We start from the raw sequence: 19,018 nt of genomic DNA on the forward strand, positions 1-19,018 counted from the left end.
TAAATGCACTTTTACACGTGAGCCATGCGCTGAGTATAAGTGATAAGTGTAACCTTTGTATTGCTGAATGCACTTTTACACGTGAGCCATGCGCTGAGTATAGGTGATAAGTGTAAGCCTCGTATTGCTAAATGCACTTTTACACGTGAGCCATGCGCTGAGTATAAGTGATAAGTGTAAGCCTCGTATTGCTAAATGCACTTTTACACGTGAGCCATGCGCTGAGTATAAGTGATAAGTGTAAGCCTCGTATTGCTAGATGCACTTTTACACGTGAGCCATGCGCTGAGTATAAGTGATAAGTGTAAACCTCGTATTGCTAAATGCACTTTTACACGTGGGCCATGCGCTGAGTATAAGTGATAAGTGTAAGCCTCGTATTGCTAAATGCACTTTTACACGTGGGCCATGCGCTGAGTATAAGTGATAAGTGTAAGCCTCGTATTGCTGAATGCACTTTTACACGTGGGCCATGCGCTGAGTATAAGTGATAAGTATAAACCTCGTATTGCGGAATGCACAGGAAGCAGAGCGCACTTTGTAGCTCTCCACACCATTGGCTAGAGGACTGGACAGGCGCAGGACACACCTCGCTGGAGAGGTCATCCCAGGTAAGGATGTGATGCTTACATCCAATCACAGGGACACCCTCTCCCACCGAGGGGCACCCAGCAGCTGCCCAATACCCGGCTGCACTGTGATAAATGGCATCCAGGGATTTCTGGTCTTTCTAAAGATGTTGGCTACTTCTTTCACTATTACTGGGAGATAAATCTAAATGGCTGGAAAGTTAATAGTCAAAAGCTCTGATTAGCTACAGTTTGGCCTAGTCCTGTGACTGTACTAATGCTCTGATTGGTTACAGGTTGGTCTAGTCCTGTGACTGTACTAATGCTCTGATTGGTTACAGGTTGGTCTAGTCCTGTGACTGTACTAATGCTCTGATTGGCTACAGGTTGGTCTAGTCCTGAAACTATTATAATGCTCTGAATGGCTGCATGTTGGCCTAGTCCTGTGACCGTCCTAATGATCTGATTGGCTACAGGTTGGTCTAGTCCCGTGACTGTCCTAAAGCTCTGATTGGCTACAGGTTGGTCTAGTCCTGTGACTGTACTAATGCTCTGATTGGCTACAGGTTGGTCTAGTCCCGTGACTGTCCTAAAGCTCTGATTGGCTACAGGTCGGTCTAGTCCTGTGACTGTCCTAATGCTCTGATTGGCTACAGGTTGGCCTAGTCCTGTGACTGTCCTAATGCTCTGATTAGCTACAGGTTGGTCTAGTCCTGTGACGGTCCTAATGCTCTGATTAGTTACATGTTGGCCTAGTCCTGTGACTGTCCTAATGCTCTGAATGGCTGCATGTTGGCCTAATCCTATGACTGTCCTAATGCTCTGAATGGCTGCATGTTGGCCTAGTCCTGTGACCGTCCTAATGATCTGATTGGCTACAGGTTGGTCTAGTCCCGTGACTGTCCTAAAGCTCTGATTAGCTACAGGTTGGTCTAGTCCTGTGACGGTCCTAATGCTCTGATTAGTTACATGTTGGCCTAGTCCTGTGACTGTCCTAATGCTCTGATTAGCTACAGGTTGGCCTAGTCCTGTGACTGTCCTAATGCTCTGATTAGCTACAGGTTGGCCTAGTCCTGTGACTGTCCTAATGCTCTGATTGGCTACAGGTTGGCCTAGTCCTGTGACCGTCCTAATGCTCTGATTAGCTACAGGTTGGCCTGGTCCTGTGACTGTCCTAATGCTCTGATTAGCTACAGGTTGGCCTAGTCCTGTGACTGTCCTAATGCTCTGATTGGCTACAGGTTGGCCTAGTCCTGTGACTGTCCTAATGCTCTGATTGGCTATAGGTTGGTCTAGTCGGGATGTAGTTAGCAGACCGGCGGACGGCATGCCTCTGGTCTGAAGACTGACACGGGACTTAAAATAGGCGTCGAAATACAGATGCCTATGTTAATCCCGACGCCCGGAATACAGACAGATGTCAGCTCGAACATGGTAAGTCGGGGGCGTCTTAGCTGTTAGCCGCAAGGGGGGAGTGTTAGGTTTAGGCAGCATAGCGGGGTTAGGGTTACGTTTTTTGAGGGGAGGTTAGGGTAAGGCACTTCTAGGGGGGGGGTTAGGGTTAAGCACGTTGGGGGGAGACATAGGTTTAGACACTAACGGGGAGGATTAGTGTGCAGGGTGGGGAGGGTTAAGGTTAGGCTACAAGAAGGGAGGGTGAGTATATTTACCTGACCCCTGTCGGAATACCAACCATCGAGATGCCGCTGTCAGTATTTTGACAGGAGGCATCTCGGTTCCGGGTAAGTCCTGTGACTGCACTAAAGCTCCGATTGGCTACAGGTTGGTCTAGTCCTATGAAAGTTCTAATGCTCTGATTGGCTATAGGTCGGTCTAGCCTTGTGACTGCACTAATGCTCTGATTTGCTACAGGTTGGTCTAGTCCTGTGACTGTACTAATACCCTGATAGGACTAGACCAACCTATAGCCAGTGAATGTTCTAATGCTCTGATTGGCTACAGGTTGGTCTAGTCCCGTGACTGTTCTAATGCTCTTATTAGCTACAGGTTGGTCTAGTCCTATGACTGTCCTAATACTCTGATTGGCTACAGGTTGGCCTAGTCCTGTGACCGTCCTAATGCTCTGATTAGCTACAGGTTGGTCTAGTCCTGTGACTGTCCTGATGCTCTGATTGGCTATAGGTTGGTCTAGTCGGGATGTAGTTAGCAGACCGGCGGACGGCATGCCTCTGGTCTGAAGACTGACACAGGACTTAAAATAGGCGTCGAAATACAGATGCCTATCTTAATCCCGACGCCCGGAATACAGACAGATGCCAGGCTACAGGACATCCTGGCTACAGGATGGTCTAGTCCTACGAAAGTTCTAATGCTCTGATTGGCTGCAAGTTGGTCTAGTCCTGTGGCTGCAGGATGGCCTAGTCATGTGACTGTCCTAATGCTCAGATTGGCTACAGATTGGTCTAGTCCTACAGATGTTCTAATACTCCGATTGGCTACAGCTCAGTTTAGACCGGTGAATGTTCTAACACTGATTGGTCTACACCAGCTCTTTTCAAACTTTTGACTGATAAAAATGTAAATACACTGAATACAGAAGATGGTAAAGCCCAGCGAGCAACAAAGAGGCCATATGCTGTTTCTAGCACTGAAAACTAAACCAATATAAATGTACAATGTAGTGGTATGTCCTATGCACCAACCTTTGACACGAGATCAATGTTGAATCTCCGTCCTTCCCTGACAATATCAGAATAGCTGACAGCTTTGGTTGCAGCACAGCTTGGCTCGGCCTCAGTGGGCGGAGGACTATCAGCACTGGGTATCTGGTCACTTCCTGCGGACTCTCTGTGGTCACTGCTGGCTGCATTCTCTGCTTCTCGAGTCTCCTGGATTTCTGCCGGAGCGTCCGACTGGTCATCGGACTGAGTTTCCTGAGGGGCAGCTTCACTGGAGGAATCTGGCACTGCGGGTTCGGTGGTCAAACATTCTAGATTTACCCCGAGTGCCCCAACTTCCTCCACATCTCCAGAGTCTCCGTTTCTGTAAAGGAAATAACAGTTTAGCCAATGGCAGGGATTGGGGATCTCACGTGTCCTACTCCGGCCTGGAGTGCTGAAAAAAGAGCCATATTTCATTACGCGGCTCCTATAACTTTTACTGACTTTATAGTTATACAGAAAAATAAATAGGACACCAACCCCTAATTTATTATCCGTGTACCCGACACCGACACATTCTGTGGGCCGATGTCATGTTAAGCTTCTCGGCTCACTGGGTATTAAAGACGTCGTTCATTTGTACAGACTAAATGGCCACCACCATTGTGAGGATCCGGTCAAATTAATTATTATTTTAATTATATTTCATTAAATATTTTTTTAATTGAACATTAATAGTACCAGCCTGGGTGAAAGCGTAATTACAACGTACAGTTTTCATCACACACGGAATCAGACAGAGCGAAATCATCATTTATCACGTGTGGGGGGCATCTGCTGCCATTGGTCACAGTATAGCTGCTGCAGGGCTTTAACCAATCAGAACGCTCCCAGTCTTTCCCATGCTAGTGCTCGCGAATGATCTGCCATTAACGCCGGGATCTCGTAAGAGGCGGTCGTGTTAGCCAATATGGCGCCTACTCTGGCACAAAGAGGACTCACTCAATAGAACTGTGAGTAACAAAGTCGTGAATGAGGGGTCTGGGATTAGTTTATTTTATTTTTTCTTTGTTCACAAAAGGTGTATACATCCTGATATATATATATATACCGTCGTTACCTGTCTGCCAGGGCATGCTGTCAGTTGTGGTTCTCCAAGTGCCAACATGCCCTGACAGCCATTTAAATTGGGCAAGACAGGGCTGGCTGGGACCTGCAGTGCGACATTAAAGAAGAAGCAATATTTATCCTACATATATTTATTAACTCTGCACCCACCGCCCAAGGGGTGTAGGAAATAGCCTTAGTGCCATCAGCCCAGGGTTGGCTATTCCTCGGGTGTCTGTATTTGTTGTGCTGGCCCTGCTCTCCTGGGTCTATCAGCCCTGTGCTGGCCCTGCTCTCCTGGGTCTATCAGCCCTGTGCTGACCTCTCTTATGCTGAAAGATTATCAGTCGCATTACCGGCAAGTTTACAAATGGCGGCTGTAATAGCTGATGACTTGTATGTTTGTCATTAAACAAATCTGGATGGCGACTTTAATCAGGACTAATTCTGGTAGGTGTCAGTCAAGTCTGTGTATCTTGCATTTTATTACAGTTGGCAACTTGAAACTCGCCTGATAAACGCCATAATGGCATCAATTTTCTGAAACAATTACCCCCTAAAACAGAGGAATCGTGACACCCTTCACCACCAGCCAGTGACAAGCGTAAAAGTAAGTTATCTTCCTTCTCAACGTAGGAAGGAAAGACCCAAATCCATCCCGGACAGCCCAGCGGACAGAGAGCAGGTACGTGTCCCAATCAGCTGCAATATCCTCAGTGCGACTTTTCTCCATTGTGCTAGATAAACGTTTATTTTTGTTGTCTGATTTCATTTCCTCCCCTCCATCATAGCTACTATGCAAAGAAGCAGCTCCACGTGTATGCCAGGCCCTCTAGAAAGGCGTGCTGGAATTTGTAGTTCCACAACAGTTGGCGGTTAGCTGCCTATGGTGCCTATTATCTGTTCCCTGACACCGCTGCTAAATGTGTCCAGTGTAAAATGACTTTTCTGCCTAATCTATCTGCCCTCAGAAACTCAATTACGCCTCTGATTTGCAGGAAGGAGAGGAGACTAATCACGATGATGAATCGCGCAGGCAGGATCCTCTCTCTCAGAGACAAGACGACAATGTTTCTTCTCAATTCACATCTATATTGCAAAGAGGAAAAAAGTGAGGCCAGGATCATTAATATTCATTTCTACTCAAAGATACAATTTTTAAGAGAGAAAGAAAAAGGTATTTTATGGGAAAATAAACCGTAAAACCTAATTAAGCGGATGGAGTCTCTCAGTCATAACCAGCTGCTTCCACTGCAGGGTAAATATAAGGATTTATCCAGCAGGGGAGAGAAGAGGAGCTGGGAGACCCGGCTGTGGTTTGGCCAGACGTGTGCGCCTCTTGTCATACACCAGGGCTGGCTAGTGCCGCGTGCCGGCTGCGGTGATGCTGCGACAGCCCCAGGTCCTACAGGGACAGGTAGCGGTAATCGGTAACAGGCAGGTAGAAAGGTCACCGAACCATTCATGGACGAAATTCAATCTTAGCGGCTCAATTAAGTTTTACTTACTGTTGTCAAATCAGCACAATTTAGTCCCCAGCACACGAGGAAACATGGGTAGGAGGAGGTCTATTTATTAAGGGAAATGCGTAAAGTGACCCATTTCTTCACTATAACACAAAGGTTTTAGGAGACCCTTACCCTCTGTAACAGGGAGGCGCAGCCCCCAGAAGACGGTACCTGTACTGTTCTCCACATATACAGACAGCGCGGCCTACAGGATTTTCTGGGGTTGTAGGACCAGGGACACAGTTTCCCTCCACTCGTGGTGGTGAGGGCCCAGCACAAATGTCTAGTCGGTGACTACAGCTATAGTGACCTTCTGTACTCAAGCGTAGCTTTCATTTAGTCCAATAACACTAGCACTGTAACTTTATAGGCACTCTGCGTGCAGACCCCTTGTGGCGTTTTATGAATAAAGGACAAAAGTAATAATAATGATGCTTTTACCCTCACCATAATCTAGTAGAATGCGCTCATTAGATACAGGCCCCGTTCTGTTTATTTAATGCTCTCCCACCAGTTAAAATGGAAATCCTGCACTGTCATGTGACTATCATGGCAACTATGGTCACATGGCGTAGTGAGCGGTGAGGCTTTGGATTGTCCCCCTGAGCTCTGTTCTTTGTGTAGTGTAAAGTCCTTCCCCTACTTTTCCCTCCTCTACCACCAAGTAAGAGTATGTGTGTGTGTGTGTGTGAGTGTGTCAAGCAGCCATATTTTGTGCCCTCCAGAAAAGTTTTGAAAGGAGACAGCAATTTCCCCCATTGCCCCACAGTAGAAGAGCAGGTACAGTTGTGTCCTCATTCACCTTGCATTTTTGCGCCATATGGCCTGAGACACTCTGCCATGGGTGTGCATGTTTCTAACCACATTTCTAAGCACTTTGAGTCCTTTAGGAGAAAAGCGCTATATAAATAAAATTATTATTATTATTAACCACATACTAATTCGCTCACAGTGTACCTGGGACATTACACTCAAGAAACACTAAGCCAGAAGATGAGGGAATCAGTGATCAAGAGAGAAAAAATACCCATTGAGGCCAGGTGCGTCAGGGTGGGCGCCCTGTGTATCATATGGACTGTGAAGAAACAGAGTTAACAAAGGTCGGTCACCCATAACTCTTAATTTCTTCTTCAGGGTCCATAGGGGATCCACAGGCATACCATGGGGATGTCCCATAGCAGTTTCCCCTAAGGGTGGGGATGCTCCTGAGCAAAAAGGAGAATCCAACGCCCAAAGGAAGCATTCTGAGAGGCAAAGGTACCAAAAGCATAGAACCTGAGAATAGGTGTGGACGCACCACGTGGCCGCCTTGCACAATTGTACATCAGAAGCACCACGTTGAACCACCCACGAGGGTCCCACAGACCGAGTAGAATGTGCTGAGAGATTGTCATGCGAAGTCATCGAGCCAGAGTCTGTTTGTTAGCTGGACAGCCTCGCTTGTGAAAGCCATACAACACAAAAAGAGAATCTGATTTTCTCAAGGAATTAGTACAATCCACGTAGATCCGAAGAGCATGAACCACATCCAAGGAAGCTTCACCTGCAGAAAGATAAGAGGACTGGAAGGCCGGAACCACAATCTCTACATTCAGATGGAACCGGGAAACCACTTTAGGGAGGTACCCAGCCCTGGTACGGAGGATAGCTCTGTCCGGATGAAAGATCACAAATGGGGAGCAACAGGAGAGTGCTGCCAAATCAGATACTCTGCGGGCAGAGGAGATAGCGAAGAGAAAGAGCGTCTTCTCTGTCAGCCACTTGAGGTCTACTGAGTCCAGAGGTTCAAACGAAGGAGCCTGTAGAGCCCCGAGAACCAAGGACAAATTCTACGGAGCCACCGGAGGGACAAAAGGAGGTTGAATGCGGAGAACACCCTGTAAAAATGTTCTAACATCAGGCGGTGGAGGAATCCTTCGCTGGGACCAGATTGACAGAGCAGAAACCTGAACTCTAAGGGAGGTCAGGCGGAGACCAAGGTCTAGCCCAGTTTGGAGAAAGGCAAGCACCTGAGAGACCCTAAATACTGTAGGGTCATAGCCTCTGGGGGAGGCAACTGACCCTACACTATTGAAATGTAAGAGTGCCACACTCTGCAATAGATGCGGGTTGAGGCAGGCTTACGTGCCCTAAGCATCGTCTGGACCACAAAGTGAGAGAAATCCTTGGCTCTTAAGAAGGAAGACTAAAGCGCCAAGCCGTCAAAGACAGACGAGGTAGGTCCAGGTACAGGCAAGGATCCTGTGCTAGTAGATCCTGCCGTAGAGGAAATGGAAAAGGGGTGTCTATGGAAAGATCCGTAGGTTGGCTAACCAATGTCGCCTGGGCCACTAATGAAGTACTATTGAACCCCTACACACCAGGTAGTTGAGGGTTAAGGAGAAACAGCAGTGATAGGAATAACAGTCAGAAAGTTACAATGTATCACCACAGAAGAGCTAGCACAAGTTACATACAATGCATATAAATATAATTACAATGGGCTCTGAATCAACTACACAAGCACATAGGTTGGTAGGATTTGAGCGCTGTATAACCTGGCCCCTGGGGTGAGGTATACAGGGAGACTGGACCCAAACCTCCTGAGACCAGCAGCTTCAGCAGAGCACTGAATACTGGTTACTGAGCGTCTCATATAGGGAGGAGGGTAGGAGGAGGAGCAGCCCAGAAGAGGGGATGAGGGATCGCCGTCTGGGCTGGGGTAGGGGCTGCTGGGGGAGAGCCTACCTCCTCTGTGCTGAATTAACCCCCCGGGTGCGCTGGCATTGTAAAAAAAATGGTAGTCGCCACAGTCCCAAGCACCAGTCTAACTTGCCCCTGTGGTCTAGTGGGAGACCGGACAAACCGGTTGCCCCACTGCAGCGCCCTCCAGCAGGTCTCCATCGCCGGAGGTAAGTACTGACACTTACCTGCGTCTCCGCTGCCCGGCTGCAGTCCTGGGTCCCCAGTGTCGCTGCTAGCCAAGCCCCACTGTCTCCCGTTGTAATCACTGGACGAGATACCGGTGTTGCGGCGCTGGCAGAGGTAGATGGAGCAGCAGCACAGACGTCCATTAAGACGCCTAGCACTGCTTGCTCTGTTGTAAAAATAAAATAGCTCATAAAATTAAAAGCTTAGGACTGATAAAGCATCACCCCTGTTATCAAAGGCGCGACTGATCCTGTCCAGCACCAACGGAAAACTGTCTGCCTGTGGCTGGGCTATATGTACGGAGTACCGAGGCATCCTGGGAGCTAAAGCTTAAATGTTTGGTGCCTGGATCACTCCAACCACACACACCCCATGGTAACCCTGTGCACCCTCCTATGGACCCTGAAAAAGAAAGTACATGCAGTGCCAGCCTCAGTAGTCAGTGTACCCCTGCATTAGTGATGTGACTGTCACACACAGGAGTACATGCAGTGCCAGCCTCAGTAGTCAGTGTACCCCTGCATTGTACTATTGCTGCATTAGTGATGTGACTGTCACACACAGAAGTACATGCAGTGCCAGCCTCAGTAGTCAGTGTACCCCTGCATTAGTGATGTGACTGTCACACACAGAAGTACATGCAGTGCCAGCCTCAGTAGTCAGTGTACCCCTGCATTAGTGATGTGACTGTCACACACAGAAGTACATGCAGTGCCAGCCTCAGTAGTCAGTGTACCCCTGCATTGTACTATTTCTGCATTAGTGATGTGACTGTCACACACAGAAGTACATGCAGTGCCAGCCTCAGTAGTCAGTGTACCCCTGCATTGTACTATTGCTGCATTAGTGATGTGACTGTCACACACAGGAGTACATGCAGTGCCAGCCTCAGTAGTCAGTGTACCCCTGCATTAGTGATGTGACTGTCACACACAGGAGTACATGCAGTGCCAGCCTCAGTAGTCAGTGTACCCCTGCATTGTACTATTGGTGCATTAGTGATGTGACTGTCACACACAGAAGTACATGCAGTGCCAGCCTCAGTAGTCAGTGTACCCCTGCATTGTACTATTGCTGCATTAGTGATGTGACTGTCACACACAGGAGTACATGCAGTGCCAGCCTCAGTAGTCAGTGTACCCCTGCATTGTACTATTGCTGCATTAGTGATGTGACGAATATATAACATAATATTATAATAATTATATTTAAATTGAACAAACTTGACGCGCTAAACCATAAAGTTTATGTCCCGCCAAATGGGGCTATTTGGTGCGACTTGAGCAAAGCTGAATATGGCCATATCTTTACCTAAATTGCTATTTAAAGTGAAAACATAAATCTCCTTTGCTGGGTTGCTGCTTTAAATGTATTATTAGTTAATTTCTGTCTTATTTCATTTTCCTCCGTCACCCACAGGTGGGCAGGGGCATAGCTGTCCCAAAAATGCAGGCAGGGGGCATACTTCAATAATAGTTTTAAGATTCCCTAAACGTAGTGTCATATTCCCCACCTATGGCACGCGGGACACCAGTGTGATCCTAATATCAGTATACAGAGGAGAGAAGCCTGGACCAGATCTCACATAGAGACGCAATCTCCATCTACACAGCAGCAGCATTCAGCACAGCGCCTGGGGAGCTTTCCACCCTGCTCAGTCATCTGCTAAATTCTAACAAACAAACCGGTCGCACATTGCTAAAACTCCTCCCCGCCCCCCCCGCGCCCAACCCGTCGCCATATTCACTGGGACGGACAAAATGAGGGTAAATGCAGAAAAGGTGGTACGTTTTTTTTATTTAGGTTAATGCTGTCGGGTTAATGAAGATTCCTGTTTGATAACATGCTTGGTGCACGACTTTGTGCTGAACGCGCTCAGGAATACGCGACGGCTTTGCTTTCTGCCTCGCTGAGCGATGACTTTTCGTGTGTAATAGCCGGTGATGTGCAACGGAAAATCGACCTTATAAATAGGAGTCTTGGGGTTTATTCAGCTATTTAGTTTTAAAAGGCTCCTTTGTCTGCTTCCCTATTTGTACTGTACTAGGATAAAACAGCTTTCTACAGAGGGAGGAGTGTTACTTTATATAATAACTAGAATGGATTGCGCACAAATTACGTTATATAATAATGATGGTGGTTTGCACTGCAATTACTTTATATAATAACTAGAATGGATTGCGCACAAATTACGTTATATAATTATGATGGTGGTTTGCACTGAAATTACTTTATATAATAACTAGAATGGATTGCGCACAAATTACGTTATATAATAATGATGGTGGTTTGCACTGCAATTACTTTATATAATAACTAGAATGGATTGCGCACAAATTACGTTATATAATAATGATGGTGGTTTGCACTGCAATTACTTTATATAATAACTAGAATGGATTGCGCACAAATTACGTTATATAATAATGATGGTGGTGTGCACTGCAATTACTTTATATAATAACTAGAATGGATTGTGCACAAATTACCTTATATAATAATGATGGTGGTTTGCACTGCAATTACTTTATATAATAACTAGAATGGATTGCGCACAAATTACGTTATATAATAATGATGGTGGTTTGCACTGCAATTACTTTATATAATAACTAGAATGGATTGCGCACATATTACGTTATATAATAATGAGGGTGGTTTGCACTGCAATTACTTTAAAAAAATAACTAGAATGGATTGCGCACAAATTACGTTATATAATAATGATGGTGGTTTGCACTGCAATTACTTTATATAATAACTAGAATGGATTGTGCACATATTACATTATATAATAATGATGGTGGTTTGCACTGAAATTACTTTATATAATAACTAGAATGGATTGTGCACATATTACATTATATAATAATGATGTGGTTTGCACTGAAATTACTTTATATAATAACTAGAATGGATTGCGCACAAATTACGTTATATAATAATGATGGTGGTGTGCACTGCAATTACTTTATATAATAACTAGAATGGATTGCGCACAAATTACGTTATATAATAATGATGGTGGTGTGCACTGAAATTACTTTATATAATAACTAGAATGGTTTGCCCACAAATTACCCTATATAATAATGAGGGTGGTTTGCACTGCAATTACTTTATATAATAACTAGAATGGATTGCGCACAAATTACGTTATATAATAATGATGGTGGTTTGCACTGCAATTACTTTATATAATAACTAGAATGGATTGCGCACAAATTACGTTATATAATAATGATGGTAGTTTGCGCTCCAATTACTTTTCATAATAACTAGGGTGCTTTGAGCTTAAACGGCTTTAGATAATATCGATGGCGGTTTGCGCTCAAATGAGTTTATATTTAAACAAAACACTGCATAATAAAGGAATGTAAAGATAGCAGACATCATGAATACGCTTCAAGTATCATTTCATCAAATAATGTTTTAATACACAGTAAATGAGAGAAGCTGCCAAGAATCTGGTGTAAACTTTGGGTTCAGTGTTTTTATATATAAGGCAAATATTCACTTTTTAGTCTGTGCAGTCTATATCTCTGAGATCCCTCCATTATGTACTTAGATAAGGTATTATATTATACAGATTAGCCTGTATTATCTGACACAGAATGAGGCCATTTACAAATCTACACAATGCACCCGCTGTCCCGTGGTTACATGAACCTGAGGTGCTACAAACTGTAGCTGTGAGCAAGCTGCAAAGTATTTCCCTCCATTAATGTAAACTTTGTTCATGCAAATAATTGTTCATTGCACACTGACATATTTCTGGTGAGGTCCATCACACACATTCCGACTCGCTCACCTTCACATACAAAACTTCACCTCTGTACATATCGCACATATAATGCATCCGGAAAGTATTCACAGCGCTTCACTTTTTCCACATTTTGTTATGTTACAGCCTTATTCCACAATGGAAGAAATTAAATTTTTGTCCTCAAAATTCTACACACAATACCCCATAATGACAACGTGTAAAAAGTTTTTTTGAAATTTTTGCAAATTTAATAAAAAAAAACAAACTAAGAAATCACATGTACATAAGTATTCACAGCCTTTGCCATGAAGCTCAAAATTGAGCTCAGGTGCATCCCGTTTCCACTGATCATCCTTGAGATGTTCCTACAGCTTGACTGCAGTCTACCTATGGTAAATTCAGTTTATTGGACATGATTTTGAAAGGCATACACCTGTCTATATAAGGTCCCACACTTGACAGTGCATGTCAGAGCACAAACCAAGCATGACGTCCAAGGAATTGTCTATAGACCTCCAAAACAGGATTGTCTCAAGGCACAAATCTGGGGGAGGGTACAGAAAAATATCTGCTGCTTTGAAGGTCCCAATGAGCACAGTGGCCTCCATCATCCGTAAATGAAAGAAGTTCGGAACCACCAGGACTCTTGCTAGAGTTGGCCGGCCATCTAAACAGGGCGATTGGGGGAGAAGGGCCCTAGTCCGGGAGGTGACCAAGAACCAGATAGTTACTCTGTCAGAGCTACAGCATTCTACTGTGGAGAGCGGAGAACCTTCCAGAAGGACAACCATGTCTGCAGCAATCCACCAATCAGGCCTGTATGGTAGAGTGGCCAGACGGAAGCCACTCCTTAGTAAAAAAAAAAAAAAAAAACACATGGCAGCCCACCTGGAGTTTGCCAAAATGCACCTGAAGGATTCTCAGACCATGAGAAACAAAACTCTCTGGTCTGATGAGACAAAGATTGAACTCTTTGGCGTGAATGTCAGGCGTTATGCTTGGAGGAAACCAGGCACCGCTCATCACCAGGCCAATACCATCCCTACAATGAAGCATGGTGGTGGCAGCATCATGCTGTGGGGATGTTTTTCAGCGGCAGGAACTGGGAGACTAGTCAGGATAGAGGGAAAGATGAATGCAGCATTGTACAGAGACATCCTGGATGAAAACCTGCTCCAGAGCGCTCTTGACCTCAGACTGGGGCGATGGTTCATCTTTCAGCAGGACAACGACCCTAAGCACACAGCCAAGATATCAAAGCAGTGGCTTCAGGACAACTCTGTGGATGTCCTTGAGTGACCCAGCCAGAGCCCAGACTTGAATCCGATTGAACATCTCTGGAGAGATCTGAAAATGGCTTTGCACCGAAGCTTCCCATCCAACCTGATGGAGCTTAAGAGGTGCTGCAAAGAGGAATGGGCGAAACTGCCCAAAGATAGGTGTGCCAAGCTTGTGGCATCATATTCAAAAAGACTTGAGGCTGTAATTGCTGCCAAAGGTGCATCAACAAAGTATTGAACAAAGGCTGTGACTACTTATGTACATGTGATTTCTTAGTTGTTTTTTTTTTATAAAATTTGCAAAAATCTCAAAAAAAAACTTTTTACACGTTGACATTATGGGGTATTGTATGTAGAATTTTGAGGACAAAAATTCAATGTATTCCATTTTGGAATAAGGCTGTAACATAACAAAATGTGAGAAAATGTGAAGCGCTATGAATACTTTCCAGATGCACTGTATACTGTAGCTCTCTTTACATAAAACATGGAACCCCCCTCTGTGATGGAGATAATGGTGACAGCTTCCTATGAGCACGCACAGAAATGTTGGGGTGTCCATGGGTGTTGGTGGTAACAAGTTTAAAACAGTTGAATTTACTCTATTTTTTATTTCCATAGTTTCAATAAAGAGGATAAATCTATCCTTCCCTTGTGTATACTGTAACAGGGTCCAGCACACCCCCCCTCCCCCCCCCCCCCCCCCCGGGACCTCTGGGTCTTCTTAGATATGATGGGACAATGTCTGCTTTCCTATTGGTCCTATACATAGGTCCAATCTCTAACTGATTTGCTTCTAGGTGTATAAACAGGGACTCTTATACTGTACGGCAGTGTCCTGGAGAAGTGAGGTCTCCTGTACCAGGACTGGTGACTAGAGAAGGCTGTGAGACGCATTGGGTAACATAGCTAGGTCTGCGGGCTGCCATGCAGGGCCCTCGCCAGACGTTCCCCCACCAGTTGCTAGGATGACACATTACACAATGCGGGAGATTGATTGTTTACATAAAAAAACAAAATCGCCATTTGCTTGGGAAGTGCCAGCGCGTTTCCCGGTACTACCTGCGCCGCCTGCTTTATGTGGAGTGGTCATAATATTTATGAGCAAATTTCCTCAAGGACTCTCCAGCCACAAAGCTCGGGAAGAAGAGTATAAACAACAGCTCCGACCATTTCCCCTTCTTCAATGCACCAATAAATACAGACACTTTGCAATTGGAATTTCACTTGACGGTGTCCGTTGTCGATCTGCACTCGGCGTCTGTGCCAGGTGAGACAGGGGAGCGAGTGCGCCATTTCTATAGACGTCCTGACATTTCCCAGAAATCGCCAGACTTTGCTATTTAGTATAACATATAATAATAGTATAGGAAGTCACTGAGGAGTAAAGTGATCACATAAAAGCACGGGGACAATATTTCATAATTATTTCCTTGGCCAGATCTTCATTCTAGTGTGCGCGTCCTTTAATCAAAACACAAGAGCAAACCGTGCGCCTTTTATTCCAGTGGGTAATGTGCGTTTTCACCAGGTGTGAATAAGTGCAAATGATGCGCACAAATGTAAACAACAAAAATGGGCTCACAGGTGGCAAAGTCCCACATTTACCAAGATAAGAAGTCGTGATACATCATTCATAAGCAGCAACAGAACAGCGCCACCTCGTGGTCACTATTATGTACTAACATTTCCATTAGAGGTGAGAATTCATCTACTAATGAAAATCAGCATTTATATGGCAGAGCGGTTACAACTGATTAAACATCAAATCAAACATGATACTTCCAATAATATATTTAATTAAATAATCAATGCTGCAATGCAATAACACCGACACGATTGTTACAATATATTTAAGTGTACAAACTGATCAACATGTCAGTAGAAAGTATACAGTATATAAGAGGTTAAGCATAAAATACGAAACACGATAATTAATAGAAATACAGCACGTATGTTCAAATGCTCAAAACCAGCAGAACTCAACTATAATGACAAAACAAAATGGAAGTACAAGTCGCCATGTTAAAGAGTCACCGTATACCTGAGAAATATTCCCCTGTATCAGGATCACAACTGTCCCATAAGGGGGAGAAGAGTATTACGGAACATAAATAAAATAGGCATTAATGTGTAGCTGAGAGACACAAGGTATGATGACAATCACTAGACATACTCAGGGTGTGTGACTCTATGCAGGAACACAAATGTCCTATGTGACGGTGGGAGCATCCCAAATGTGTTGCAAGTAAAGGTGACAATTATCGGAAACCACTGAACCTGCGATAGCGGCGTACATTACAAGGAAGCTGGTTGCTTAGCCCAAGCGATAAGCCCCACCCAAAGTGTGCGTCCACAGATAGCGGCGATGGAAACAAAAACTATTCCCAGGTGACCGGAACGGAGATATCACACATGTGCAACAATACTGCGTGTGTAATAAATCACTGGTCCTAGTTCTGACAGTGGCCCAATATTTGTGTTTGACGCGTTTCACTGTGTGACTGGAAACTTCATCAGATGCACGTTACCTGCTAGTTTCTATTGTTGGCAAGCAGGCAGCCCTTTACACTATGGCAGCAGCTGAGATTGCACCTGGTCGTTGGAGCACAATTATAGTGTTTATTACAGATCACTACATCATGTGAAAGAAAGGACGGCAATCTTCCATTATAATCTAATAGCCTGATTTATGCTGACAGCAATTTAGTCTTTACTTTGACACTGTGGCCTGTTCACATGCTACAAGTTACCTGCAGACGTGCGGCTACATATAAGTGCATAGAACCACTCTGATAAAAAAAAAACGTGATATCTCTAGATCAAAACATCTGCTGGCCCAGTACAATATCCCGGATTATTACAGCACATTGATGTAAGAACAACATACTGTGGCCACTGCCTAGTATAAGGGCTTATTACTGATCAGGAAAGTGCCTCTCAGAACATTATACCCAATATATAAGTGTGCAGCGCTACAGCCAGATAATCACCGAATATCAACACAAACGGAAAGCTATTAAAAAACACAAAAAAGCGCAACCTATAGAAGTCACCAGTTCTCCGCACAGCGATATTTCCACCGCAGTTACACTGAGCAAATGCTACAGTAACTCATTTCTAGTGTGCAAACATCATTATCGCAACACTGATTATTATTTATTAATATTATCCTTTATTTATATGGCGCCACAAGGGTTCCACAGCGCCTTACACAGTACATAAATAGTTGAGCAGAACAGTGACTTACAGTACAAGACAACGCAGGACAAGTACATGGTATATAAACATTGCTACAACAGTGGTCGTAATATAAACAGCAGGGCGGCAGAAACCAGGGGTTGGGTGTCATTGTAGGGCGTATGGAGTAGATCATAGTATAAATACTATCACTGCCAAGGCTAAAGGCCATTACTCGCTTCTAATTCTTCCAGATCCCTCTGCTGCCTTTGACACTGTTGACCACTCTCCTTTCAGACAAACACTACAATCCCGAGGTCTGCAGGACACGGCCCGTTCTTGGTTCTCATCCTATCTAATCGCTCTTTCAGACTCTGCCTCCTCCTCGCTACCTCTATCAGTTGGACTACAACAAGGCTCAGTCTTAGGTCCTCTGCTCTATAGCACCTCTCTTGGCAAACTAATCCGCTCTTTTGGATTTCAGTACCATCTGGACGCGGACGATACTGAAATCTACCAATCCTCCCCAGATTTGTCACCATCTGTGCTGGTCCGTGTCACTGAATGTCTCTCTGCCATTTCGTCTTGGATGTCATGTCACCACCTCAAACTTAATATATCCAAGACAGAATTATTTATATTTCCACTGGCCCATTTGTAGTTACCAACCTGATGTCTCTAACTCGACAATAAACCCCGTCCCACAAGCTCGCTGCCTAGGTGTCATCCTTGACTCTGAACTGTCCTTTGTTCCCCACATTGTCTCAAATTCATGTTACATACATCTGAAAAACATATCCAAAATTCTACCATATCTTACACAGCAAAAACGCTAATCCATGCACTTATTATTTCCCGCATTGACTATTGCAATAGTCTCCTTACTGGTCTTCCCAAAAACAGGCACTCCCTACTACAATCCATTATGAATGCAGCTGCGAGGCTGATCTTTCTCGCCAAACGGTCATTGTCTGCTGCCCCGCTCTGTCAGTCCCTCCATTGGTTACTGGTTTTCTACCGTATTCAATACAAAATACTTTTACTCACACATAAAGCTATTAACCAAACCACACCAACATACATCTCTTCACTCATCTCAAAATATCTCCCTAACCACCCTCTCCACTCAGCACAAGATCTGCGTCTCTCATCCCCACGCATTACTTGTTCCCATTCACGGTTACAGGACTTTTTTTAGGCTGCACCCACCCTGTGGAATGCCCTCCCACGCACAGTAAGACTTTCCGGTAGTCTCCAAACATTCCCTATCAAATTCCAGAATCGCCCACATAACCTTCATAGCTTCCCTATATAATTACATCCCCTTTCACAGTCCACACATAACCTCACATATTCTGTCTTTCTTCACTTTCACATCCTCCTAACCCTAGGCCAGTGTTGGCTAACCTTCGACACTCCAGCTGTTATGGAACTACATAACCCAGCATGCACTGCTACAGTTTTGCTATTAGGGCATGCTAAAACTGTGGCAGGGCATGCTGGGATATATAGTTCCACAACAGCTGGAGTGTCAAGGTTAGCCAACACTGCCCTAGGCCAACTTTCCTGTGTGACTGGATCACACCAAGAACCTCTGCAGTCTGGCTTAGCGTTCCCGCTAGGCTGTTTTAGCGGGGCGCGGCGCCCTGCCCTCCTTCTGGAGGGCAAAAAGCACCCTGCTCTCCAGGAGGAGGGCAAAAAGCGCCCTGCCCTCACAGCCTGCGGTAGCCGTTCTCACCCGCGGGACGCAGTGTCCCGCGGGTGGAGAAACATGCGGTGACCCAGTCACCGCCGGAGAATAGACGCCGTGCGCATGCGCCCGGCATCTATTCTCCCTGTCTGCAGGGCTTGGGGGCTGCCCGGCGTGTCCGTAAGTGCCGGGCACGCCCCCAAGAGTGACGAAAAGGGGACGCGTCTTATAGACAGGCCCCCTTTTCCGATGACCACGCCCCCTTCTCGGACGGGCATGCCCTCTCTAGCTCCGGCGCCCTGCCTCCCGCCGGAGCTAGAAGGAACAGTCGGGCTGGACCAATTTGCAAGATGTAGCCCTTATCCTTGTGTATCAACACCTTTTTCC

General features: G+C 45.2%; 1 protein-coding gene across 3 annotated transcripts in view; it reads right to left on the bottom strand.

The window, feature by feature from the left end:
• CHM (CHM Rab escort protein) overlaps window positions 1-19,018 on the bottom strand; it is a 115,383-nt gene that overhangs the window by 71,775 nt on the left and 24,590 nt on the right. For all 3 annotated transcript variants that reach the window (XM_088461923.1, XM_088461924.1, XM_088461922.1), the window contains exon 5: window positions 3,233-3,572. In XM_088461923.1, the coding sequence (XP_088318049.1) occupies window positions 3,233-3,572 (340 nt within the window). The remainder of the gene's footprint in view (window positions 1-3,232; window positions 3,573-19,018) is intronic.

The sequence above is a fragment of the Taudactylus pleione genome, unplaced genomic scaffold (genome assembly GCF_031769625.1).
Source record: "Taudactylus pleione unplaced genomic scaffold, aTauple2 ptg001125l, whole genome shotgun sequence".
NCBI lineage: Eukaryota > Metazoa > Chordata > Amphibia > Anura > Myobatrachidae > Taudactylus > Taudactylus pleione.